The 27,661-nt window shown below is 42.6% G+C and overlaps 2 protein-coding genes across 3 annotated transcripts; one reads left to right on the top strand and one right to left on the bottom strand.

The window, feature by feature from the left end:
* Positions 1-444: 444 nt before the first annotated feature.
* pdf (peptide deformylase, mitochondrial) lies at positions 445-3,248 on the bottom strand. The gene is made up of 3 exons (XM_003439381.5): positions 2,967-3,248; positions 1,292-1,902; positions 445-1,191 (listed from the first exon to the last, which is right to left on the bottom strand). The coding sequence occupies exons 1-3, from the start codon at positions 2,969-2,971 to the stop codon at positions 1,034-1,036; spliced, it is 774 nt and encodes a 257-aa protein (XP_003439429.1). The 5' UTR covers positions 2,972-3,248; the 3' UTR covers positions 445-1,033.
* On the top strand, positions 2,395-10,767 carry LOC102078527 (uncharacterized). Of its 2 annotated transcripts, none has more exons than XM_005449195.4 (8): positions 2,395-2,555; positions 4,261-4,375; positions 4,594-4,817; positions 4,921-5,022; positions 6,282-6,383; positions 8,144-8,257; positions 8,469-8,577; positions 8,828-10,767. In XM_005449195.4, the coding sequence occupies exons 2-8, from the start codon at positions 4,270-4,272 to the stop codon at positions 10,387-10,389; spliced, it is 2,319 nt and encodes a 772-aa protein (XP_005449252.1). In that variant the 5' UTR covers positions 2,395-2,555; positions 4,261-4,269; the 3' UTR covers positions 10,390-10,767. The 2 variants fall into 2 exon arrangements, with proteins under 2 accessions (XP_005449252.1, XP_013120686.1); XM_013265232.3 differs by having other exon boundaries at positions 2,396-2,555; positions 4,138-4,375.
* Positions 10,768-27,661: the final 16,894 nt, after the last annotated feature.

Here is a 27,661-nt window from a genome sequence, read left to right as displayed (position 1 = left end):
TCTGACAATTTCTTCTGATATTATATTTTCCCAACTCATCTACAGCAGGCAGGATTGTACAGTGTTGTTGATGTCATGATGTTACAGTGCACTCACAGAGGTGCCACTGCTTTAACAGCAGATGACATCACAATATGGATGGACTCGTTTTTGGAACCAGCCCCCAGTGGCCATTAGAGGAACTTCTGGCATTTACCCACATTTACTTTTTAAATGCCTGAGAGTTATTCTATGAATGAAGCTGAACACGAAAACAACACAGTGGTTAGCAACTTTGCTAAGCTAGCCTTTTTGTTTCGGGTTTGGTGCGTGCTCACATAATAAGGGGCAGTTTGTGGGGTCATGTGACTCCTCCCTCCACAACTGATCCTTGCGAATGTGCCCTACTCCAAACAGGGATGCTATCAAAATATAAAAATATAAAAGTAAAACGTTAAACTGTTGGAAAGTTGGTGATTTTTGCACATTTTAATTCAAATTCAGTTCATTTTAAACTGAAACTCAGGTTATGTGTTCATCATAACCACGGTGGTTTAGCACAGAAGCGAGACAATTTTGTGACACAGAAAACTCTTTAAGCTTGACAAAGCTGGCTAAGTCATTCATCTTGCTTCGTACCGCACCCCCTCAGGTATCCTCTAGGCAAAAAAAACAGCTTTCATAACTTCTATAATGAACATTTTAATGACACAAATAATTGCTTATGTGTTGAAAACCAGTTTCCACGCTTTATAATGCAGCAATATTTTAGCCCACATCAGTGTTTTGGTGTTCCAGCTGTTAGGGCCTTTTAACTGAGTCATGTCCAATCCTGTCTTTTCTTCACTATGATGGAAGGTAACAACATTTAAAGATCCATTCTGCATCCTTTCAGCATTTATTGTCAAAGTACAGATCTGTGGTCCACAGAAACCGCCTCTTTTAGAGTTTCACAGAAGACACGTTCATGTACAGAGCGGCATCAGAGACGGTGTGCAGCAAAGACTCTGGCCATCCTCAGTTAGTCAGTCCGCCCTGAGCAGGTGTTCACTCTCTATTCATTGTGTGCCTGCCAGTTGATATTAATGAAGGTCTTTGTGTCCATGCGGTCGATGTAGAGGACCCCGTCCAGGTGGTCCATCTCGTGCTGGACAATCCGGGCCGACCAGCCACTAGCCTGCCACGTTACAGCTTCGCCAGTTTCATTGAGACCTGCAGGGTGAGAAGGCAGAAACCTGAGACAAAGGCACACCTTACAAATGTGGACTCTCTTAAATGAGATATGTCACTGTTAAGCTTTAAACATGCGTACCAGACAATTCCACAGACAGGTAGCGGGGAACTGTGGCAGAGAAGCCCGAGATGCTCTCACAGGCCTCCTGAAACAGCACCGTCCGACTATCCAGCACCCTCAGCTGTGGGTTCACAAAGATCCTTAGGGGCTGGACGGAGAGACCGCGGACCTCCCTCGTGGCAGGCGAGCTCTCTTCAAACATTTTTTGGGGATATTCCAGAGCCAGGATCCGGAGTGGCACCCCAATTTGAGGCGCACTCAGTCCCACGCACTCAAGCTTCCGCATTACTGCCACCATAGTTTTGATGACACGCTGGATCTCAGGTCCCGTTACAGCTGAAGGGTCCACAGCAGCTGCATGTGAACGCAGCACTGGGTCCCCTACCTGACACACATGGCTGTACGGAGGACTCGGGGGGGATATGATCTTGCGTTTGACGTACTGCAGGTAGGAGCGCACTTTGACGTTGCTGGATAAGGAGCGTCTACAAGGTGAGATGTATGGAAGACGGGTGGAAGCTGCTGCCATCAGGCTCAAGGCTCCAGAGCGATGGCCTTTAGATGCATACAGTCTGAACCCGGTCCAGGAGAGCTGGAGCAGAGACACTGAGGATGTGTTCATGGTGGGACTGAGACAAAGAGACAAAAGGAGGGCAATTAGGTCAGTCAGAACAAGCAAAGATATCTTTTGAGACTTTGTTGACTTCCATCAGTAAGAAGGTTTAAAATGCTGCTCCTCAATCTTCTTTTGTCTCCTTCTTTTAAGAGGTCACTACAGATCATCACATCTGCCACCGTATCTCTAGCATCCCCATGCCTCTTTTTTGTTAGTGCCACCATCTCCAAACCATACAGCAGATCTCACTACCACCTTCTAAGTCGCACTGCTCTCCTTCTGTCACCCCTGACACTCGCCTCCACCCACTCCACCCTACCTGTACGCTCTTCTTCACCTCCCTGTGTACTGTACAGGCTTTGAAAACTACCCAAGTATTAAACTCTCCGATCTTCTCCTCCTCTCATTCACACAGGTAACCATAAAAATAAAAAACTAAAGCGGCCGTAACAACACTGCTAAACTGGTATTGGTGCCGTCATGAAGAATAAAAAAAAAAGAACTCAATTTCCCAAGTCGCACCTGTGTTTTCGAACCAAAACAAAGATGGCGGACACCGGCTAACACGAGAGGGCCGCAACTTGGAATTTTTTTTTTTTTTTTTACATCTTTTTAAGTGTTTAGTGGACACACTTTTTATTTTAATGACTGCAACTAACACGTCCGGTAAGTCTTTCTAATGGCCTTCTATATTTTCAAGCATCACCGTTTGATGCAGCGAGCCCGATGGTAAGCTCTGTCATTGAAATATAAGCTTATACCCAAGAGCTACAAACTGCTGCTAGCATTAGCAGCCACCCTTTAACTTGTTTATATCGCCGTGTGATTTATTACATCACGCTCTTTAATATTACCCTCAGCACACATAAATTAGAGTACCACCTGTTTGGCGCTAAGTCAGACACCACCTCGCGGTTTGTCCAGGTGCAACGAAACATGCGCGCCACTTCAAGAGCGACCGTGAGCTGTTGAAGCTAGGTCGTTAGCATGTTGATGTAACAGTAAATAAAAATAAAAAGTCAGATAACTGACTGGGCGCAATATTTAACAAAAATGAGGCCTTGCAGCCTCCCTTACCTCATAGAACCGTCTGAGCTCCGCTGTGGATTAGACAAGACCACATAGTTTGGAGGGTGAAGTCAGGGCAGAGACATTCACGGCTCCGGTAAAGTTCTTCCTGGTCAACCACGCTTTCACAATAAAAGTCCACACACTTACCTATGTAATAGAACAGCCCTTTTTGTCATTGTGTATGTACAACGAAATATGGGCCAATTATGGCCAATAGAAAAGGCACACACGGGAGAACAAAGTGCTCAGAAGTAGTGCAAAGGACTTGATCTGAGTATACAGTGCATGTGTGAGTGTCCTGAGTCATGAGGGTTACTGTGGCTCAGGTCAGATGATTGCATTGCATAAACATGTTTTGTAATAAAAACAAACAAATAGAATCACTAGACACATTTATTGGCTGCATATATATTAATTATCATAGGAAATTAAATATTGATGAATGATTCTGAGCAACTTTTTTACAGTTAACTAGTTAGTTAAAATTTAATAACGTATAAACTCATTGAAGAAAGATGGAAACACCTTAATATTCATCAGTATATATCTATATATATCCATATACTGCTTTAACATTTATTTCTCCTTTTTATTTTATATTGTACTGTGTTCAACTTTACAGCAGATTAACTTCAAACAGGTAAATTTCTGTCAGGCCTTTAAAGCCTGAACCATTAAATAGTTGACAGATAATAATACTACTTTGTATTTTAGAATCAAGTGTTTATTTAATCTTCTCACAAAAAACTTGTACTTGATTTTTAACCTTTTAAAGCCAAGCGTATCGTATTTGATACGTATTTTCGTGAGTTTTTGAGACTTGTACATCATCGGTGTGACTTTTTTACCCTCAAAAAATGATATGAATTGCATGACACATTTTTAAAAAAATTAAAGATTTCTGGCTGTTATTTTATGGTTCAGGTTTTAAAGGGTTACCTGGTATCATGTTTGCTGCATCTTTGTGCAGTCTATTAGTTTTTCGAGGAGGGAAAAAAATTACACCGATGAAGAAGTCTCAAAAACTCAAATATGAAGCAAATATGACACACTTTGTGTTACAGAGAGAGACGGGGTTTCTTGCTTCCTAAGCCTTTATTTTGAAATGCTAAATAAAGGCACGCAAAGGAAGTTATTTGCAACTTTTTTTTTTCCTTTTTTAAAAAAAACGTAACAGTTTGAGAGCCGGGGATGTTCAGATCCGGAACACCCTCAACTTGCCGGTACATGTCCAGCTGTGGTGGTCCAGGGGTTTAAGGAGGTGCAGCGGGCTGATGCTCTCCTCCGTCTCCCTCCGCAGAGCTGAGCCATGGAGGGAGGAGAGCTGCGGGCTGGGCGCATGCAGAGCTTCTCTAAGCTGCCTGTGTGGATCATAGAGCATGTCTGGACTCACAAGCTGATGGATATACAACAAGGTTGGTTCTGGGGATTTTAATAAAAAGTTTTAACACAACAAAAATTTTATTGAACACCTTTGTCTGAGTGGTTTTTTTATACTGATGTAGAAGAAACATATACATGAAAATTGCAACGCTAATCTCAAACTGCAGAGATAAAGAAAGTCTTAGGAACAAATGTATTCATGCCTTTGTGTTAGCTTGTGACATGCTGGCTTCATTTTGTGTGCTCACAGTTTTGGACCCGTCCAGCTGGCCAGATGTGGACTCCCAGCCTCTGAGTCTGGAAGACTCGTGGAGGCTGCGCGTTGTTTCTGCTCAGGTCTATTCCATCGTAAAGAGCAGGGACCTGGAGCACTTTGAGAGGGTGATGGGGTTTCTGGAAACCATGTACCGACTTCTACCCAGACTGGTGCCTGCCATCAAACACATGAAGATCATGTTTGGAATCAAGACCATGGTAGGGAAATAACTAGTGCTCCAGTAAGCATGTACAGGAATGTGAAATGGGGTTGTTTCTTCATGAACATTCACCTCCTGGTGATTCCTGTGTCTCCTTCTAGGTCATTATGTGGATGCTCAAAGAGGGCCGGGGAATGGTTGACACCGTGTCAAAAATCGGCCAGTTCTTCCCGAGCAAACTCCCCGAGTACCAAGACCAGTGTGTAAGTGACCTGCCCTGCACCTGACGGCCAAAGTTAGAACTAACTGGAAGCCACTGTAGAACTGGTGGAGACCAAAACTGAGTTAAAAGTACCTGCCTTATATTATGCATGTCTCCCATAACTCACTGAACAGCTCCGAACCACTGGGGCACAGAGCCTCCGGGGGTGTCCTGTTGGGTCTGAAGGCTTAGTAAGTTACTGGATCGGACTTGTTCTGGCACGTCCAGTTGGAGGCTTTGTTATGTTCATGAGCTTGTATGTGCTGCTGCTGTCTTGTCCTGCTGAGGGAGGCTGCTACCTTTGAGCAGTGTTGTTGTCCATTGGAGTGTGTTTTGTCTGCCGCAGTGTTTGATTGGGTGGTAAAACTTGTCGAGACCGAGGTTTTCCCAGCAGGACTCAGCACTGGAACACAGTGATGGCTGTTGTTCACGTCACCCGTCAATGATTTTATTATTGTGGCTGATTGAGCTCTCATAAATGTCTCATAAATGTTACATCGATTGTTTCCTTTAAATGAACCACTTAGACGTCAGGAAGAAAGATAGATGGGTGGATAGATACATACTTTGTGATCCCACAAATCAAAACAAATGATTGTTTTACAGCACGATTAAGAATAAAAATGATACATTTTTATAATAAATATACAATAAAGTTAAAGGAAAAGTTCAGGCACCAGACAGGAAGCATCAAACTCTGGATGTCTTCCATAGTTTGGGTTTTTTTCCTGTCTTCCTCCACTCACCCCCCAACCGGTTGCTCAGATGGCCGCCCCTCCCTCAGTCTGTGAGGTTGGCTCTGCTGGAGTTTTTCCTTCCCGCTGTCACCAAGTGCTCATAGTGGGTTGTTTGACTGATGCAGTTTTCTCTGTATTGTTGTCCTGACAAAATAAAGTGTTGTGAGGCGACTGCTGTTGCGATTTGGCGCTATATAAATAAAATCGAATTGAATTGATCCATTTGTTGGTTTTCGCCTCCCCACAGATAGCACACTGGTGGTGTGCTGTCATAGACTGTATATAATAGATGTACTTCATCGCTGTGACCTCACCCGATCTCTTTCTCTTTCAGTCCTCTTTCTGAAGCCTCGAGCGAAACTGTCAATAAAGTAAATCGTTCATAACATTCTGTGTAGTTGTATATTGAAAAATATGATAGCATACCTGGAATTGGCCTTTGGGAACAGTTACAGTTGCCTGCATTAAAAACTTTACTTATATCAACAGGTGATTCTATGTGTTTTGGTGTTTTCTTGCACAGAGCCAACGTGAAATGTTCCTCATGAGGAAGAACCACCTGGACTTTAGGACCCTGGCACAAACACTTGCTATGGACAAAGACAAACTTGAACATTACATTAAGGTAAATCTTTACTTTAAGTGATTATGAGTAGGGATGGGTATTGATAAGATTTTTGCGATTCCGATTCCATTTTCGATTCTGTTTAACGATTCGATTCTTTATCGATTCTCTTATCGATTCTTTTTAAAAAGGAGAACACTAAGGTCGATTAGCTTAGAAGTTTGTTTTATATCTTCTCTTTGAACAAGATAGAAATTTAGGAGTAACATGGCCTTACAAACCCAACAGTGAGATCCTAAGAGATCCACAGCCTACGGCTCTTCAATGGGGTGTCACAGGGTCCCCAGGAAAAAAATTGTAAATGTAAAATAATAAAATAAATATTCTTCTGTAGCAATAACAAAGTATAACATAAATTATTCTGTAGCAATTATACAAGAATATCCAGTAATGTCCCTGCCTACAATTAAACACATTCACTTACCGAAAATCGGGGGCATCTGCTGTGGCAAATGGGTGCAAGCCTTTGACCACAAACTTAGTCACTGCTCGGTGACATTCGTCTATCCTGGCCTGAAAGGAGAGGCTACCGGTAGACTGCAGCGAGAACTGCCAGCCAGACTCTGTCTCTCTCATCATGGTCGCCTAAATGCACAGTAATGGCAGGTTTTGTAATAAAGCAGATCGCGCTAACATAATATGCACTGTTAGCTGATTATTTACCTGCCGCATTAACGGGAGAGGACGTGCAAACGTTACCGCTGCTGCTGGGTTGAGATTCACGAGTCCGGAGCGGAATTAAAAACACGACATTCATTTAAGTTCATCGCGTGTTTTGTGAGCAAATGCTTTTGCATATTCGTAGTGTTTCCTCCTTTAAATGAAATATCTACTTTGTAAGTATTGCAAGTTGCCCTGTTGTCATCCGTTCTCGTAAAGTATAAACAAACTTTTGAGCGTTTGAGCCGCTTAGGCGCCCTGCCAGGTAAATGACGCTCCGCAACGTGGTGACGTCATTCGGGGCGACTGGAATCGATAAGGGAATCGTTTGCAAAAATGGCAAACGATTCCAAGGAATTGAAACGGTGGGAACCGGTTCTCAACAAGAACCGGGTTTCGATACCCATCCCTAATTATGAGACAGATCCAGAATATTCTATATACATTTCAAAGTCCCAATATATTCATGGCCTACGTGATTCATGCACATTCAGCACATTTGCAAATCATACAGTTTGAGATTTGTTGGATAAAGCCATTGTGGCTTCCCCAGAGTTATGTTTTGAGACACAGGACTGTTCACAATAATCAGTCGGGTGTGAACAAACCTCAAATGCTTGGAATTATCATGAAGGCAACCCTGCATGTATTTGTACAACTATATTTCTTAGTAGAGAAAAACTCATCCCAGCTGGGCCAAAAATGCAGCGGTCCTAACTGTGGCCAGCAGGGTGCGCTGCAGAGCTACGATATACAAAATCTTGCTGCAGAGTTGTAGGGCTGCAAATCCGAAAAGTGATCAAATGTGGAGGAACAGTAATGTGCTAGAACTTTGGACATTGGCTGCCGATTCTCAGTCCTTGTACCATTTCCAGAGGAATGTTTTTTTTTTACACCTAGCACTGACCTGTGAATCATTCAAGCAGTTTGACAGACATAAAATAATATTTTTGCACCAACAAAGGGATCCCCAAATCATCCAGGTAAGGAAATCCCAAAAGGTTGATTCTGTCCATCTGGACATAGAAACGGGGTGACTCAAGACTTTTGCACTTATTATGCTGTATTTTATGGGATGATGCATTTCGTCTGTCTTGCAGAATGAGATGGAGGAGCAGTATGGGGAACGGTATGCTCAGAAAGTCGAGGACAGGCTGCTGCATTATCTCCATGAGCTAGATGCTGTGTTACAAGGAGATACCTACATTGATAAGGTGTGTGTGTTTTCTCTGTGGTTTACAGATGTGTTTGTAAAAATGAGCGTTTGAATGTAGATAAACTGTCCCGTTGGCTCTACAGCGACCTCAAGTTGTCAAAAACTCCACAAGTTTCCTTTAAGAACGTTGATGAGGGAAATGAAGAAGAGCAGAAATGCCAACAGTCAGACTGTCTCGCTGTGATAACTGAACGTTTGTGCTTCACTAGATCCTGAAGAAACAGAGCCCTGTGACTGAAGAGGAGAAGCTACTTTTAGAGGTAATAAGCTCTGACTCCACCACCATAGCAGCGACCCTGAAGAAGCTGCTGCACTGCGGTAAGAAACAGCTCAACATGAAAAGTTCACCTACAAGTTTACCTCATAAAAAGATGATAACTTTATATTTTATTTTATTTCAGGGTAGATTTTCTTTACCTTTAAATTTGGATTTTAATGTATGTAATTTTCTCCTCTTAAACTGTATATTTTTACTGTTAGGACACAAGCAGGATTAGATCTTCTCTGTGTGAAATAATGGATATCCAGTGTTATCAGTATCAAGCGTGTCGCTGTTTTCTTTCTTTAGATGCTGCTTCCTGTCGTCAGTCGTCGATATCTCGGTCGCCTCAACTCTTTAAGTCGGCTCCTTATGAAAGCTCTTCAAAGGCTCCTCTCAAGTCAGCAGAAAGCCAGACTCCTCCAGATGTTCATCCAGAGGAGGCTCCTTGCGACGTGTCCAAAGACGGTGACAGTTTTTCGGACAGGAGCTCAGACGTTAGAGGACATCAGCAACCAGAGGAGGAAGATGAGGTGAACAAGAGAGCGGAGGAAGAGGACAGTCAGGGAAGCAGCACATGTGTTCAGGAGGCGGCCTCCACCCCTCAGTTCTGCTCCAAACACCAGCGATGGGTGAAGAGCATCCTGCTGGGATGCTCGGAAGAGCTTCTCCTTCAGGCCAACGTTTCTTCATCTCCCCTGCTCTTCCCGTCGTCATCTTCTACCTCTTCATCACAGGACCTCACGCCATCTGACCTCATCCCCTGTCCGCCCGATCAGCCACCTTTGCAGACCCCCAGCCCTCCTCGCGCAGCAGTCCAAGCATCCAGAACAGCAAAACCCAAATACAGGCGCAGCTCCGGGTCACTCGGATCCTCAGGCGACACCTCACAAGCACAAATTCTGCCTCAGGCCTCGTCTGCTCGGGGCTCTCCACTGCCTGCTCTGCTGTCACCGGTGGTCCGACTGGTGAACATCGGCTCCTTCGAGACAAGCTGTAAACACCAGCACGCATCACCAAAGCAGCTTCTTCTGGCAGCTTCTTCCGGTTCGGAGATGCTAAGTTCTCCACACCATCACACCTCAGGAAACGTAAAAGACAAAAACAGTTCATCTACCTCTGCCAGGTGTCAAACCCCGACTGAACGGAGAAAGCTCAGACGGGTCTGCAGTACCAACAGACACAAAGAGGATTTGGAGGCATTCATTCAAAACCCCCAGCAGCTTGTTCAGGACCCAAGTGCCTCTCAGGTGGGTGTTCCAGCCACAGCCAGTGACATCAGTGTCTCTGGACCTCCTCAGAAAGGTGCTCAGTCAGAGAGTTTGTTCTCAGCCTATGCTGCCAATCAAATCACACCATCTTCCAAGTCATCTAAAAAAGTCGTCCCTCGGAGCTCTCTTCGCCATCGTCAGCCACAAAATAACAGCAGACCTCGATCAGAAACCGCCCAACGTTCCTCACGCTCCTCCTCTGCTGCAGGCAGGTCCAAAACCAGCCGAGGACTCAGAGCTCAGCTGAGGCTATCGCTGCCCAGTCAGGGTGTGCTGCTGCACTCCAAGCTGCTACAACCCTACGTGAGTCTTACCAGGTTGAGCTCTGAGCAGTGTCACCTATCGACCCAAAGGACGGCCTCAGCTGGGCAGGAAGAGCTCGTGGAGCAAGACAGCGACAGTGAGGAAAGGAGGAAGGAAGAGGAGGAAGACTTAGACTCTTCCTTCGATGTGAACGCTCTTTTCTCCACCGATTCCTCAAGCAGTGACGGAGAGGAGTCACCTGACCGTGACCCTGATTATAGACCTCACATCAAAAAGAAAAGACTTCTGTTGGAGTATGAAAATGCAAGGGTGCTCAGTCACGGTGACGGCAGTTGAACTAATTTATCCTACTCGAGTACTCGAGGATTAAATCAAGTTTTTAGAGTATTTTTAGATGCCGCGTGAAGATACAGCCATCAGTGCTCTCTAATGATCTGTCTGTTCTTGTGAGCTAACATGGTTCCTCTACGCTAACTGAATGTAGATGTGCAAAACACAGAACATAGAATTGTTTTAAATAGATTTGTCTCCCTATTAAAATCTGTAGAAGGTAGCACTCAAACACGTTTAACTGAAAGGAAAAAAAGCTTCTTGTAAACGTTTGTATGGTGCAGCGTATTGTAGCAGGTGTGTATCGAGTGTTCTGGTTTATGATAATAGGTCTCTGATTATATAAGTGAGAATAAATAACCCAGAGGGGATCGTTGTATTTTCGTAATGTGTTTTGTTTGGATCCGTCAGCAGGTCCAACATTTCAGGACTTTTACCCCATCTGGAAGTCCAGACCGAGGTAAATGTTTCTGATTATATAATTTCCATTTGCACAGCCAGCTTTGGCTTCCCATTTTCACTTCACATGACATAAAAATGAAGACACACTTTTTTAACCCCCTATTAAATTTAAAGTTTTTCTCAAAACATTCTCCAAGTGTGGAACCAGCTTCCTATAGAAAGCACAAATTTCTTCTATTTGCGTGCAATAACAGAATCATTTCAGAATAAAACCAAAAATGACCAGTGCAAACGTTTTTACTGAGCCACAGCACAAACCACTGCTGTGCAACGATGTGCTCTAACTTTGTAATGGTAAAAGCTGTAAAATCAAGTTACATCTGAGGGTTTTCTTCAGTTTACACACAGTATAAAACCTCAGAAAGAGCTTTGAGCTGATACCCCAGCACACGAGTGTGTGACTCAGCCAGTTGTGATCTCAGAGAGTCACTAGAACCCTGCACAGGAATGGACTGTGAGGCTGCAGACCAAGAGAAGGTGACGCAGACTGGAAGCTCGTCCTTTTGTTCAGATGAGATGAAACTAGAGCTCTTTGGCCACAGATACGCTGCTTATGTTTGGAGGAAGAATGGAGAGGCATGCAACCCAAAGAACACCGTCCCCACAGTGAAACACGTGTAAGCATCTAAAATAAAACCAGGATGTTTGGAAAAGCTGTGTCAAAAAATTCATCTAATTAAGGGTTTATTCACAATAACAGTTCTCATCTGGTTACAGGTTCCTAACACCTCTTTATTTTTATTATGTATTTTTGTTTGAACTTAAAATGCAAACAGTTCACAAAGCTATTGATTACTTTATCGTTTTTTTAAGAATAAAATAATCGGGGGGGGGGCTGAGCATATCCCAGCTGCCACAGAACAAGAGACGGTACAGCCTGCACCGTCACCAGTCTATCCAGGGCTAACTCACACAGACCGACAATCATACTAACATTCACACAATTAACCTAACCCCACTAACTGCATGCCTCTGGCCTCTCTGGGTACTCCCACAGAGGAACATGCCAACTCCACACAGAAAGGCCCCGGGTGGGGTTCAGAACCAGGATTTTGTTGCTGTGAGGCAACAGTGCGAAACAACAGACCGACTAAAACAGATGACTATTTGCTGGTTGGTGGTGTTGTGTGGGTTTAACAGTATTACTGCTGAGCTGTGCTGTAGTGCTTTTGGTTATATTGCCTGGCATCACTGCCAGCACTACTTCCAGTTGGTTTTCCTCTCTGTACTCCAAGGACCAATCACAGTCGTGTATACTTTTCCTTGGTCTTGCCTGTCTCCTGATTCAGCCAATCAGATAAGAAGCATGGCACGACACCATCTGTCTGCAGGATATCTACAAGTCACGGGTCAGCACCGAGGTTAACCCTCGTCCCACCCACTCTGTTTGCAGATGTGTATTTACACAGGCCTATTGGAGGGAACAGTAAATAAGCGCAGCGTCATGGTGGGGGGTTAAATGAGGACGTTAACTAGCTTAGCTCATCCTGGCCTTGAATGATAGAGCCAGGATAAAAAGATAAACAGAACAAATAGCTAGTCCAGTGTAGAGATGGCACGATACCACTTTTTTTATGTCCGATACCGATACCGATATCATAAATTTGGATATCTGCTGATACTGATATGAATCCGATATAGTGTGTTTTTTAATCAATAAAACTATTTTTTTAAATATCTTGCTGCTTTTTTTGTCACTGGTTTATGTTAAATTGTTATTTCTCTTATTCTTTCTTCTGTTTAGTTTTCTACAGTTTATTTTCTATCTATTCACTGCAACTAAGAAACAATACTTACCTCTTTAGCATTTATGAAGCCTCACTTCTTCAAAGGGATAGAAAAGGTGATAGAGACAAGATAGGAGAGAGCAGAGAGGAGAGCTAGAAGAGGGGTGCCCGATCTGACTTCCCACACCTCCCCGCCGGATCGGGCTATACGCTCTACCTCCCCACTGCCTCCCAGAAAAGGGAGAAGAGCAGAGGGGAGAAGAGCGGAACATTTCTTTTCTCTTACGGTTAGCTGACTGCCTTAGCTGCCCAAGTGATGTCAGCCCTTTTTAACCATAGCCAGTGACTGGTCCTCTCAGCAGTGTTAGCTAGTTCTCTTATAGTCTGCCGTTGTGCCTGTCCTCTGATCCCAATCTTGCTAAGCAGTTTTGCTGTTGTACTGGCAACAAAGCCCCTGCACCCCACCGGGTGCACCTTGATCTTCCAGCCTCTGTCCTCTGCCTCAGCGATTGTGGCTCAAGAGTTGGCAGTTCGTCTTGTAATCGGAAGGTTGCCGGTTCGAGCCCCGGCTCGGACAGTCTCAGTCGTTGTGTCCTTGGGCAAAACACTTCACCTACCGCCTACTGTTGATGGCCAGAGGGGCTGATGGTGTGATATGGCAGCCTCGCTTCTGTCAGTGTTCCCCAGGGCAGCTGTGGCTACAACTGTAGCTTGCCTCCACCAGTGTGTGAGAGTGAATGAATAGTAGAATTGTAAAGCGCTTTGAGGGTCTCGAATCCATTATTATTATTATTCAGCTGCCAAGTTGGCATACTGCATCTTCTTGCACTCCTTGCACTCAAATGCTTCCTCAATTATGGTCCTCAATTATTATCCCATGGTACCGTCAGCTCAATGACATACCCAAGTTTTCGGGAGTTAGACCAGAGGACGAGTTCTGGTCGCAGAGTTGTTGTTATGATCTCTGTGGGAAAAATTAGCCTCTGATCCAAGTCCACTTGCATCTGCCAATCCCTGGCAACCTTCAGCGGGCCCAGGTCTGGGGTTGAGGGGCTTCTCTTCGACTTGTCTCCTTCCCGGACAAATTTTGATGAAAACTGACGCTCCTCTTGGTTCGTGAAAGGTTGAGCGTTGATGGATTTTCTTTTGCACTTAACTTTCTCGGCAAGACACCTGAGAACCTGGTTGTGTCTCCATGTGTATCTGCACTGAGTAAGGCTAGTCCTACAACCAACCAAGATGTGCTTGAGTGTGGCTGGGACTGTACACAGGGGGCAGGATGGGTCCTTTCCAAACCACAGCTGCAGATTTATTGGGGAAGGTAGCACATCGTATGTCGCTCGGATGATGAAACTTAGTCTATTAGACTCCATGCTCCAGATTTCACTCCATGAGAGTTTCCACTTTTCAACACTCCCAATTCATCCAGCGACCCTGCTTGGCCAGTGCCACGGCTCTGGCATGTCTGGCTGTTTCCTCCTGTCATCGCACCTCCTCCACCACCATTTTTCGACGTTCAGTTACAGATGCCTGTTGCCACCGAGATGTTACTGCGCCAAGACCAAATCCTCCTCTGCCCTGTTGGACGTGACCCACCACGTCATGATGCCGAAGAGCAGATTTGGCCTGTAGCACAGATGTGGTTGGGGTCCACTTCCTCCCCGTTGCTAGGGTGGGAGCAGTGCCTCACACTATGGGGTCCCGGGAGTCCGTGAGTGACATCTCAAGCCTCACTTTTGCACATTTAAACTTCTTAACCATGCTAGGGATACTGTGAGGCACTTGGGAAGTCCGAGCCACTTCTTAACGTAGGAACTCACTAGCCTCTCTGGTCGATTGGCATGATTGAGTGAGACCTCGTACATTGTCATCGGCCACAGTAGTCTGGGTAATAACCCAAACTGGAAGCACCAGAGCTTCAGTTTCCCTGGGAGTGCAGTGTTGTTAATCCGCTTGAGGTCATCAGCCAAGTTCTGCCTTAGTTGTTCTAGTTGCCACGTATCATTGAGGTCTGCATTATACCACCGTCCCAGGCTCTTTATGGGCTTCTCTAAGACTGTTGGAATTGGTTCTCCACTGATATAGACAGAAAACTTTCACGCCTCATTGTCACCTTCTATAATCCAATATATCTGCCTCAGAGATCAGCATGTGACATGTTACTACCCTACAACACAATCTAAATCGCATCGAGGTGACAGTTGTCATTATTCGCCGTTATAAACGAAACTGAATTATTACGATGATGATGATGATTTCAACTACTGTCAGTGCGTTCGATTTTATTTTCATTTTGCTGTGTGTGTCTTTGATGCACAACAAGATGCAAATGTAAGTCCCAGAGACGTCATTTTTGAGCTTTCCCATAAGACCTTAAGTCCTTTTTTTCATTGTTGTTGTTGTTGTTGCTTCTTTAATCATATTTTAACTTTCTGAGCTTTCACTGATGTTAAAATAAAGTGACTCATATGAAGCACTCGCATTGCTAACGTCAGTCTTTTTTGCCTCATATCAGTCTATTGGCTGATATCACCAGATGCTGGTGAATCCCTGCTGAAAATTAATTTAGTAATTTTTCTTTATTTAATTAGGATCATGGTCTTGGCTATTCTTCTTGGCCTTCTGTTGATCGACAGCCACACAAAACTTTGCAAGGTGACAAAAAAAGCCAAAATATCTGATTAGTAACTCTTTCTCTTATTTGCTCAAACAATATTTGTTATGGTTATCTGTGAGGTAAAGGGATTAACAAAAACAGGGTTTTATATATGTTTAAAAGTATAGATTTATCTCGCTCTTGCATTTCTAATAAGATACATTTTCTCACACATGAAACAGCAAAAAATTCAAATGATAGAAATTAAAAAGGGAAAAGTTTTTTTCTGGCTGTTCGTGCCAATAAACACAGTTTTTGTTTTTTAGCATTTTGAGCCAGGACATTTGAAGAACTTGCCAACTTTGCAAATCTTTTTTTTTTCTAACGCATCGAGTTCGTTCAGATTAGGAGGCAGGATTTTGCAAGATCTCCCCAAAAGCATGAGGCAAAAACAAGAGAAAAAGAAATCATACAATAAAGAAAATGCATTCTTCAGTCTTCCTGCTGAGACTTTAAAATATTATATTATTTGTAGATTGTGTTTACCTCACAGTATAAAACACCTTGAGTAAACTGTTCTTGTCATTTTTTTTGCTATACAAATAAAACTGATTTGAATTGAACTCAAAATAGAAGGCAGATGTACCCACTGTAGCTTTCATTGGTTAGTGAAGTCCTGCTATGAAACTTCCTGCTGAGTGCTTCTGCCACTGTCATGTTAGCTTTCCTTCTCATTCAGATGCCACCGGAGAACATTATTTACAAATTAACTTCATGGTCTCCTCATTAAAACTCATTTGCAACAGCTGCCTCTGTCAGACACCACTCAGTCAAAGTAACTGTGCCCATAACTGTTGTATCCATATGGAGGAGATCACCACCACAAAAACAATCCCCACCCTCTGTGAAAGGAGGAAACCATCCACAGCAACCAAACGTGATTAAAGATGGGGCAGTTTCGGCTGGTGCTTTTTTGTAAACAGGAGTCACTCCCTGCTGGTGGGACAGAACGCAGGCTTCACCTCTCAGACCTGAAAGCTAGCGTCTTCTTTTTCACTGACATTATTTTGAAATGACTGCATGATGCTTGACTGATGGGCCGTTGCATAAGGAGCAGTTTTCCACCTCTTCATTGCCAGCCAGTCAGAGTGCTCGCTGTATACGCTGTAGACTGCAGTACACTCAGTCTAACCATTGAGTATTAAGTGTGTTTGGTTTGAAGTTCTGTTTGTCTGTCGGTTATTGATTGAGAACACAGTGATCTGGCTGTCCGCACACATGAAAGCATAACATGTTTTTCTCAGTCAAGCATTAGTCTCAGTATGTCATAGCCACCATGAATCAGTAACTTTTTGTTTTGGTATGGGACGTAAAAGCATAAATGATGTACAGGAGCTGCAGAGACTGTAAATCATTCTAAGGTGGTTCAGTTTGGAGGAGTTCACTGACCACTCAGTGACCGCACAGAGCCCAAATCATCACTCCTCCTCCACTGTGCTGACAGCTGCTCTGAGGTGTTTGTTTCCTCCAAACGTTCTGCTGGGTATTATAGACAAACATCTCCACTTTGGTCTCGTTTGTTCCAGGAGTTTTGTGCTTTGTTTAGATGCAGCGCTGCAAACCTAAACTGTGCTGCCATGATCGTTTTAGAGATAAGAAGCTTTCTTCTTTTAAGTCATACTTGCTCAGTCTTTTTACTCTCATGAACTTTAACATTTAACATGCTAACCGAGGCCTATAGAGCCTGAGATCTAAATCTTACTTTTTACCGTTTACTTGAGTATTGCGTAGTCTGACCTTGGGGTGAGTTCGTTGGGGAGTTCTCACTCTAAAATGATGGACTTGTTCTAAAATGACCTCTGAGATGGATGAGCAGCAGCACTTTCTGATGTCTTTTCTCCTTGGTGTTGGAAAGCATATTGATCAGGAGAGCATACTGATTTGCTCTCCTGATATTTAGACTGTAGTATTGATATTTTAACCTTGAACACAAAAAACAAAAATATTTAAGAAATCTAAAACAAGAATAATGAATAAGTCAAGCTTTGTTATTTGACATAGAATAATTTCAGCTTTTGTGTGTTAATACACACAAAAGCTGCAGACCTCCAAACTGCCAGGACCTCATCTGCTGATCAGATAAGTGCATTTGATAGACAGCACCTGGCTGCTGCTTACACTCTTAACATGACTAAGGTTGGACTTGTACATTTTCATTTCTTTAAAAAAGCACAAAAAGGATTGAGCGACTCAATTCAATTCAATTTTATTTATAGCGCCAAATCACAACAAAAGTCGCCTCAAGGCGCTTCATAGGTACAGAGAAAAACCCAACAATCATATGACCCCCTATGAGCAAGCACTTTGGCGACAGTGGGAAGGAAAAACTCCCTTTTAACAGGAAGAAACCTCCGGCAGAACCAGGCTCAGGGAGGGGCGGGGCCATCTGCTGCGACCGGTTGGGATGAGAGAAGGAAGACAGGATAAAGACATGCTGTGGAAGAGAGACAGAGATTAATAACAGATATGATTCGATGCAGAGAGGTCTGTTAACACATAGTGAGTGAGAAAGGTGACTGGAAAGGAAAAACTCAATGCATCAGAGTGAGTCCTAGCAGATAGGGGTTAGCTACAAATGTAACACTTGTTGGATCAAAGAAGGCACAACCATAAATTTAAGTCTTATAAAATCCAACCAGGTGGGTCATAAAAAAAAGTTCAAGCCTGTATAGTTTTTATGAATCTGTCCAAAAACAGAAAAGAAAGTTGTTTGTGCTGCAGTAAACATGTTTTATATGCTGGGGAGAGTTTACGTGCTCTCTGTCAGGTTCAGGACAAGAACAGGATCCAAATGCAGGACTTTCCGGTGAGCGACAGTGAGTTTATTTACACTGAATAATAAACAGACAGTGTGAACAGTTTCCAAAAGTGTGATTCCTTCCGTGGTACTCCTGATTCCCGCACGGTGCTCGTGGTCCATGGTGTGAAAGGTGGAAATCGGACACTCAATATTTACAGCAAAGCTCCGCTACCACAACACGCTCCTTCCCAGGTTCCTGACAAAACAAGACGTGATGATCAGTTTAGTGTTCACACCAGGGACGTGCAGAGGGGGTGGGGTGGAGGGGACTTGAGCACGTTGGGTGCCCCAAGTGCCCTTTTCTTGAGGCATTTTTTCTTCTGTGTGTGTGTGGAGTCCTGCCTGTGCCCCTCAACAAAAACATTTAACTATTATTCACAATTTTGCTAAATAAATGGATCTGGCTTGCATCAGTCACATGATGACCATTTACCAATGCTCGCCCTTGACGGCAGTGCACACCGGTTACGAGCCGTGAACGAGCTTGCAAAGAGCTACAGGGCTTTTCCCTGCCTTTAATCCACATAAATATGGAATATTGTAATTACGATATTAAAAAAAACACACACTGTATTTTAAAGAAAATACATTAAGAAACAAATTATTATATCTCTATAGATTAAACATTTAATAAGATTTCTGTGACAATAGTGACTGTGCTGGTGTAGTTCTTCTTCCCACCAGCAGGAGTCACTACAGTTCTTTCATGCCAAGATTTGTTTGTTATTAGCTGTAGAGTTGGTAATGCAGCACACTGTGAGAAAAGACTGACTCAGCATGTTGTCCTGATAAACATCTGCATCCATCCTCTTTGTTTTACAGAAAGCATCGCTTGTGAGTATTTAAGTTGAACAAGAGTTAATGTCTTGATGCATTCTCAATCATCCAGGAAAGTAAATCTCCAAAAGTTGAATCTGTTCATCTGGACGTAGCGTTTTGTGGGAGAAACGTTTCGTCACTCATCCAAGTGACTTCTTCAGTCTCAGCTGACTGCAGGTTTCCCCAAACCTTATAAACAGTACATTTGCATAATGACTGAAACCAGCCCACTGAGGGAACAATGGGCTGTGAGGTCAGTTCCTTAATCATGCATGAAGTACAGGTGCTGGTTTTCCAGTGTGTGCATCTGATGGCCCAAAGCTGACTCAGAGCCGTAACACCATCCATGGCTGCAGTATGGAACAGATGTGGGTGTGTCCTCATCTCCCAGAGGAGTCCAAATCGTCATCAAACAGCCCTACAGACACAAAAACATGAAAATATAAACAACCAGACTATCAGCAGTGATTTAAGTACTTTAAGACCTCTGTGAAAATCATTTACAGTATATATCACAGAATTTAAGGCCTTTATAATCACAGAGCATACAGAGAAAAGTACTAAACTGAATCAATTTCAGCTTTCGTTTCTCATGATGTATATTGTATTAATAATTAAATTTCATTATCTGTATTACCACACATTTGCCACACAGGTGTAGATACTATAGGTTCGGTGAATGCTTACATTGCACTGATTAGAATATACTGGACATTCAAAGCTAAGATTCAGCGCACTGTGTTAGAGGCTGGGATTTGATGAATTCATCATATATACAACCTTTGATCATCATTTATGTCCAGTTGAGAATGAATCTGTGCACTCACATATTAAATGAACTGAAATCAGTAGTGTGATCTCCAGTCTTGATATAAGGAATGAGAGAACTGACAGCTGTTATTTTAATCAGCCTGTCTCAGTTGTTTTAACTCTAAGTATCACAAAGTAATGTGGTAACATCTGGACTGACGAGTTTACTGTCAGCATTTTAATCGCTAGTTTAAAGGCTGTAGGTTGCAGCCATTGCTCTAACACTGTATAAATGTAACAGGCCTCAGTGCTGGTTCTAACAGTCTGAGCTGCTTCCAGCTTTATTTGTGAAGAGCACAGCAGCTTACAAAACACGTAGCGAGCTCGTACAGCTGCGACGTAAAATTTTCATAAACTAAGATGACCTTAAAATAACGGGGCTACGTGGGGTGATGCTAGCGTTAGCCATGTTAGCACGTTACCTTCAACAGGTGGTCAGACTGCGTAAACAGGCACTCAGTCAGAGGTTGGCTCTCCGTTTCGCTGCAGGCTCCCTTCATTCTTCACATATCCGTGTCGAGCCGAGTGTAAATCCCGACGCTGAACGGCCTTTGTACAAGCACACACGCTTCGTAGCAGGGCGAAGCTATGAGCTAGAAAAATCCAGGCTGGCAGACAGCCTGTGTCTGACCAGCCAATCAGAGAGCTCCTTACATCCCACGGTGTGGCTAATTTGAATAGCAGCAGGATTTTTAAAATGAAGTTGTTAATCCAGCAGTTAATCCAACTGCTAATCCAGCAGCTAATCCAAAAGTTAATCCCTGAGCGAACAGGAAAGGGAAATGTTTTTTGAAATGCAGTTTATTAAAGTGCAATTCGAAAATGTTTTTATTAAAGTGGAATTCAAAAAAGGATTTTGAAATGCAGTTTATTAAAATTAAGCACAGAATTTTTTATTTCGATGCGCATGGCTCTTGTGGTCCTCCATAAAAATGCAGCCAAGGCGTTTTTAAATAAAAATTTCAAACTATTTACAGAACAATCAGCTGTTCTGCATCAAATTTGATGCCACACAAATTATTTGTGCCACTCCAAAAAATAATTTCTGTCCACTATGAGATAAAGGAGAACAACAGCCTGATACCTGCAGGCCTGACAACAGGAGATGTATCACTGCTGTAACACCTGTAACATTCAGCAGTCGCCTCATTGTTCTGACACACACAACAAACTATTGACTACACTACACACTAACTACAGTGGCGTGTCTAGAAAATTTTTGTTGGGGGGGCCAGGTAGGGGCACAGATTTGGAGAAGGGTGGCAGATGTAATTGGCAGATAATGTTAAAAAAAAAAAATCTACCAACCGTTAACCATCATTCAATAACCCTGTAAACCTAATAACTGAATTTGCTTTTGACTCTTATTAGAATGAGGTTTTAACCACTACGGTGCAAAGTTTTTAGATACTGCATTGATGAAGTACAAGAGATACAATCAGTGCTTTGTCAGTGTTTACTCAGCATTCAAGGACAGCAATATTTGCATAGTATTTTTACTGACATATAGTGCACATATGTTTTGGGCAAAAACATTTTTGAATATTAAAATACAAACATTTTTAACATACAATTGCCAAATTAGCCAATGCAAAACTTTATCTGCCTATTAAAAAAAGAAGATAATCTTCTTACAAACTGGTGTTTGATTTTGAAACAGGAAAAAAGTGGGGAAACAAATGAAAAGACTAACATTTGAATGAAACCTGAAAGCAAGTAAATACTTTCTATGCTGCCTTATGATAAACTTTGGTAATACTGATGTATAAAGAACAACACTGGCTGATGATGAAATACAGTCAGCTGGCATGGTGACACTGCCAGTATTAACCTGCAGGGCTGGACTGGGACAAAAAATCAGGCATTTTGACTAGAGACCGGCCCACCAGGTATTAAAGCCATAAAGCCTTTGAATGAAAACAGATGCTGTTGTGACAGTGATGTACACTGTCTTGTTGGTTTACTGTATGTATGATTTCTATAAATTTTACGTCAGATAAAAACTTTGTTCGCAAGATTCAGATAATTGTTTAATAAAAGCTAGATATTTTAAATGAGAATAAGTAAGAAAAGTATTTCTTTGTGCCCCCCTTTCCCTGTTAATGCCCTACCTGGCCCCCTGGCATAACTTTGCTAGATCCGCCCCTGCACAGTTACCAGCTGTCAGCTACGTAGAGAAGGATCCTGGTGTTATTGGTCTCTCAGAAACAGTTCATAACTTCCCTTCAGCTCATTCATGTCACCTAAAAGGTAAACCTGTTTCTCCATCACCTGTTCAGCTCTGATGATTCAGTAAGGACATCTTCTGGTTTCATCTTCATGTTTCCCTCTCACTACATATCCAAACCGATATCATGACCAGCAGCTTTACAGCTGTGGCTCCAGCAAACATCAGCTGATACTAGAAATTAATCTTAAATAAATTCTAACAACAGCTGATCGAGCTTAAACGTGCTGCTGTTGTTTAGCGCGACATCCACTGGTTTCCTCTTTCTGGCGCAAAGTGAGCGATAAACAAACAAAAAAGAAAAGCTGATCAGCTGATCATTGATCAGTTTCATGATTAAAGTAGCAACAGGAGAGAGAGGAGAGAGAATGAGAGAAGAAGAGGCAGCTGCAGCATAAACACAGAATAACTCCAGCTTTGTGTCTTTTTTTCATTCTAGCTGAAGTTCGGGACAAACTGCGTCTCTTCTCAGCTCAATACAAAACCTGTAATATTTTCTCTGAATGAGGGACCATTCCATTTTTAAGGAGCCGTTGGCAACTCTACTAACTAACCTTATGAATAAAATAAAGCTCACCATCAGTAACATCATAGCACCCACCCAGCTGTATATAAACTCCATCATGCTAGCTAGTACGCAGTACGAGTTATTGTAACTGACTGTAAAAAGTCAGCACAACGAAAATAAACTCCACCTAAACTTGGTTTATATCTGACCCAGATAGACTGCAGGTCATAACTTCTTACCTGAAGTTCAGTTCACCTGACACTCGGACCAGCAGCCGCCTCGGGTCTCTCCTCCTCCTGCCTACCCTTCCCTCATCCACCTGCTAGCCACCGTGGAAGCTCCGCCATGCTCGATGGCCAGTCCAGCTATGTTAAACTGTTAATCTTTCACCGAAAAACTGTTTTCTGTGGTGCTGTCTTTCGTGCTTGGCTCTCCTACCTTTGCTAACATGATGCTCATCACGCAGAAGCCGATGCTGCATTCACTTACACTCGGATATCTGAGCTTCACTGTGAAAACATAATCGTACATTTGATATTTCATTGGATTTTATTGTTTTGGCTTCGGGGTGGCACCTGGGGTGGCCAGTCTGGTTGGGGGGGTGGCCTGTGCCCCCCCAGGCCACCCCGCTGGACACGCCACAGACTAACTACACACTAACTACACAAGATTTGTGCTAAACGTCTCAAATCTCTCACATCTCAAAACACCACTTCTTCCCGTTTCTTAACAACTGAATGCCATGTTTTGATTGGTTGACATGGTACATTTTTCGACCAATAGGAAAGGGTGGGGTGTTTTGGTTTCGTCTTTGCTCACAGGCGCAGAGTGCTTTCGAGCGTTTTCCTTATAAAACGCCGTTTTTACCGTTTCTCCCCGCAGTAAATATAAACAACGATAGTATTCAGGAAGAAAACCAAACATTGCAGATATTTTTTTTTAATCATAATTCTGGTTTAACGTGGCCTATCAAGACAATTTTAAAACTCCACACTTTTTCTGTCAATTGTTCCGTCTGTCCTGCTCACATCTCCAATGGTTGTACACGTTGTCATTAACGTGGCTTCACTCCACATCAGCCACGCCGCTTTGCTAGCTAAAACACCGGTGTCGGCACATATTTACTTTAATTTCAATTCAGGTTAGAATTCTTTTTGTGTGCGCAACACAGATTTTCTCTGCGCAGAGACCGTGCCAACAGTGCGCAACTGCGCACGTGCGCAGCTTAGAGGTAGTGATGGGTCCAGCAACACTGACGCACCGACGCTTGTATCAAGCTCACCTAGCGATGCCTGTATCGGTGCGTGCGTCGCTTTAAGAAAAAGTCACATGATCGATACAGCTGCTGTATCGCTCATTGCCAACGCGCCAAACTGTGTTTAAAAGGTACCGCATCCGTGTCTGCCAACGGAATGAGTCGCCACCAAAAAACACACAAAATTACTCTCGCAAAGATTAAATAAAAAATAAAAAATAAAAAATACATATCTCTCCAAAAACAAAATGGAAAGAAAAAGAAATGTTTCTGCTGTGCGGGATCATTTTGATCTTTTCACTGCAAATAAGGTAACTGTTTGTCTGTCTTTGTTTCAGTGTAATCTATCACAACAGGAAAAACAGCAATGTGACTTGAAGTGTAAATTATTTATTTCATTTTATGCAGGTTAAATGTCGCATCTGGTCTGCCTTTCTTACACAAACAAAAGCACCTCCTCAGTGTTTAGGCATTACAGAGCCAAACATGAAAATGAGGAGACAAACACACCGAGAATGAACACTGGTAGGCCTATATAGACACTGAATGGCTTTATCATCATTTTTTTTTTATTAATATGTGTTTTATTATTTTCAAATCAAGCAAGACTGTTCTGGACCAGGCAGTCCTGAATTTTATTATAAGGGACTGCCAACCCCTTAGTATTGTGGAGAGTGTCGGAGAGAAACATTCCAAGATCAGAGGATCCTTTAACGTACTGGGGGAAAGGAAGACATCTTATCAGAACCTTTTCCACCTGGCTTTACAGTTTTTGTGTACCCCAGCTTCATCTGTGCCTGTGAGTTTTCCAAAGCTGGGGAAATGGTGTAAAAAAAAAAAAAACGCAATAGACTGAATGCAAAAACATTGGATAAACCTATTTTTCTGAATAGAAATTTATAATAAACTGAGTCAAATGGGTAATATTACATTCACAATACTTTAATTTTCACTTAATGTCATTCACAATATATTTTAAAGATGTCTACAATATTTGCAATATAAAAGATATAAAATGATTCCATGGAAAGTACAATACCTTACAGTGTACAAGTATGACTAGGTCATTGAATCAGTGTCTGTTGTGAGTCTCAAGTAAGTTGCCTGCAATGATATTTAAGGTTCAGCAGGTGTCAGTATGGAGCAAAACAGCAACACTGTGTCAACACAGTGTCGATGCAGTTTGGGGAATGTGCTGAAACGCTTCACGAGGCCTCATCTACCCATCACTACTTAGAGGGAACATTGTTTACCAGTAAGGAAAACTAATGCAAGTGTGTGTGTGAAATCTAGGAATAAAAGTGGTGCAAATAGGTGTTTGTAAGATAATGATTACTCACCTTCCTTGCCTGTGTCCTCTTCAAGGCGTTTGGGCAAATGTTTCCCCAGGGGTCCAGACACCATTTAAAGGTTCCGGGAGAGACCATTGGTAACAAGAGTGTGGTGAATCTTTTTGTGCTTGGGTTTTTGGGTTTTTATAATATTGGGTTTGGTGTAAAATTAAAGTGTGATATATTTATTAATATATAAATGTGAAATGTATTTATGTGTTTATTTATTCTAATTGCTATATTGTATACTGTGGTGGAAGGTTGGGATTTAAGAATTTACCTGAGAGTGGAAGAATGGTTTAGTCTGTGACAGCTGAACATATTTAAGGCTGCCGGTTGTCATTAGAGGGAATTGATTGTGCTGTGAAGAAGCTCGACAAGTGAATTGTTGTAAGGAGAGCTGTATGGCAAGTAAATACTTTTTGTTCCACTACACTTGCCTCGGTCCATCTCACTGTGTTTCAAGCCGCTAAGGGCCGCCCTGTTACAGGACCCAAATGCAGGACTCGCTGAACAGAGAGGGATGAACTAAAAGCAGCAGCTTTATTGCTGGGAAAACTCATCATAAGAATAAACCTTACAAAACAAATTAAAACTTCAAACGCAAAACTAAGAACTAAACTGGGAAACAAACAGGAGCACAAGACAAAGACACAGCATAATGAGGGCACGACACGACACAGGGGACGGAAAACACAGGGCTTAAATACACAGTGGAGTAATCAGGGAATTAGAGACAGGAGGGAAACAACTGGGAGAAATTAGAAGGGAAGCAAAACTAGAAAAACTGATATGAAACAGACTTTCAAAGTAAAACAGGAAGCACACGACAGGTACAGAGACAAACTAGACATCCAAAATACAAAACAGAAACCAAAAGACTGATAGCCATAAACCAAGGTGAAACCAAAGATTAACAACCACAATAAAACAAATCAAAACACTGGGTCACTGACCCAGGACCGTGACAGATACAGTATGATGAGAATCCATATTAGAGTCTTGATGAATGTGGGTTGTTGTTATTCAGCCTGGTGCCCCTTTTTAACTTTGAGCACCTGCCCCTTCAAACATCTCTGCTCGGCCCTGGTTCAGCAGCAGGCGAAGCTTGATGGACGACAGGTGTGGCTGGCTTCATCACCGGAACTCCTCGGGCATGATGTTTGCCCATAAACCAGCACGCCACACACACAGACACAGACACACATTCTCTCTCTCACACACACACACACACACGTACTCACAAGGGAGGCAGCAGGGGACTGGGATGGGAGCCATAACAAAGAACATAATAAACATAACAGGGCAGGTCGACCAGTGAGGACTGACAGCATGACACTCGGGTGCATTGTTGCAAAGCTTCAGTTTTCTCTGTCAGGTGATGAGACTTTAAACAACAATACAGCAAACAAACAGAACAGACTGATCAGAGTTTACGGCATTTATAGAAAAAATATCACAATCACCTCACTGTAGCTATTAAGCATTAAACTGAACTCACAGCTGCACTGTGACAATGAGCTCCAGATTTAAATCAAAGCACAAAGAGTTTTCTAGAAAGCAGCAAAGCAGCTTGCATTCAATTCAATTCAATTTTATTTATACAGCGCCAAATCACAACAACAGTCGCCTCAAGACGCTTTATATTGTAAGGTAGACCCTCCAATAATACATATGGAGAAAAACCCAACAATCATATGACCCCCTATGAGCAAGCACTTTGGCGACAGTGGGAAGGAAAAACTCCCTTTTAACAGGAAGAAACCTCCGGCAGAACCAGGCTCAGGGAGGGGCGGGGCCATCTGCTGCGACTGGTTGGGGTGAGAGAAGGAAGACAGGATAAAGACATGCTGTGGAAGAGAGACAGAGATTAATAACAGATATGATTCGATGCAGAGAGGTCTGTTAACACATAGTGAGTGAGAAAGGTGACTGGAAGGGAAAAACTCAATGCATCATGGGAATCCCCGGCAGCCTATGCCTAGAATTAAGCATTAAGAGAACCGACTCACAAGCAGGTAAATAGAACAGTGTGACAGCTGTGTCACACACTGCATGACACATCTGTGGGTCACTATATCACTATGAGCCAAGCTCGATAAAATCCTGTACGTTTCTGACTGAGAATAAAAAACATATTACAGGTTTTGTCCAGTTTTTATGTTTTGTCTTCCATATTAATCACTTTCAATTAACATATAATCAAATGTGCTAATAAAACTGCTGTTGCCATAAAACAAAGAAGAAACCTTGTTTATAAGTTAGGAAGCAGTGGAAGGTGATGACATCACTTTGATATTTCCTGGGAAAAGCTTTGATCTGGATGGTCTCTGATCAGTGCTGGAATGTACTAGAGTCATTCATTTCCATGGAAGAAGGACTCTTCCATGAAAATCGCCTTTAATGGCCAAGTATATGCACAAACACATACAAAGAATTTGGTTCCGGTAGATGGTGACTCTCAGGCACAGCAATGTAAATCACAACAATATGTAAAGGACACAACACACACACACACAAACACACATATATATATATGCACATTATACACACATACATACACAATGGTATATATAGGTCATTAAAAGCATTAAAATGTTAGTAATGTTTTGGCACGAGATGAAGATGACTTTCACTTCCTGCAGATCTTCATATGTCCCCAGCTGTGGGACTCATATTTGCA

This window comes from Oreochromis niloticus, linkage group LG7 (assembly GCF_001858045.2).
Source record: "Oreochromis niloticus isolate F11D_XX linkage group LG7, O_niloticus_UMD_NMBU, whole genome shotgun sequence".
In the NCBI taxonomy this organism is placed as follows: Eukaryota; Metazoa; Chordata; class Actinopteri; order Cichliformes; family Cichlidae; genus Oreochromis; species Oreochromis niloticus.
This window is presented reverse-complemented; position numbering and strand designations above follow the sequence as displayed.

What these genes read in the sequence shown, in the direction of transcription:
- pdf (XM_003439381.5), bottom strand. An exon ending in CCTGTCTGTGGAATTGTCTG is followed by an intron (nt 1,192 to 1,291) that starts GTACGCATGTTT and finishes CTCACCCTGCAG; the next exon opens with GTCTCAATGAAACTGGCGAA.
- LOC102078527 (XM_005449195.4), top strand. Translation starts at nt 4,270, where the DNA reads ATGGAGGGAGGAGAGCTGCGGGCTGGGCGCATGCAGAGCTTCTCTAAG. An exon ending in CCGAGTACCAAGACCAGTGT is followed by an intron (nt 5,023 to 6,281) that starts GTAAGTGACCTG and finishes TTTCTTGCACAG; the next exon opens with AGCCAACGTGAAATGTTCCT. An exon ending in GAAGAAGCTGCTGCACTGCG is followed by an intron (nt 8,578 to 8,827) that starts GTAAGAAACAGC and finishes TTCTTTCTTTAG; the next exon opens with ATGCTGCTTCCTGTCGTCAG.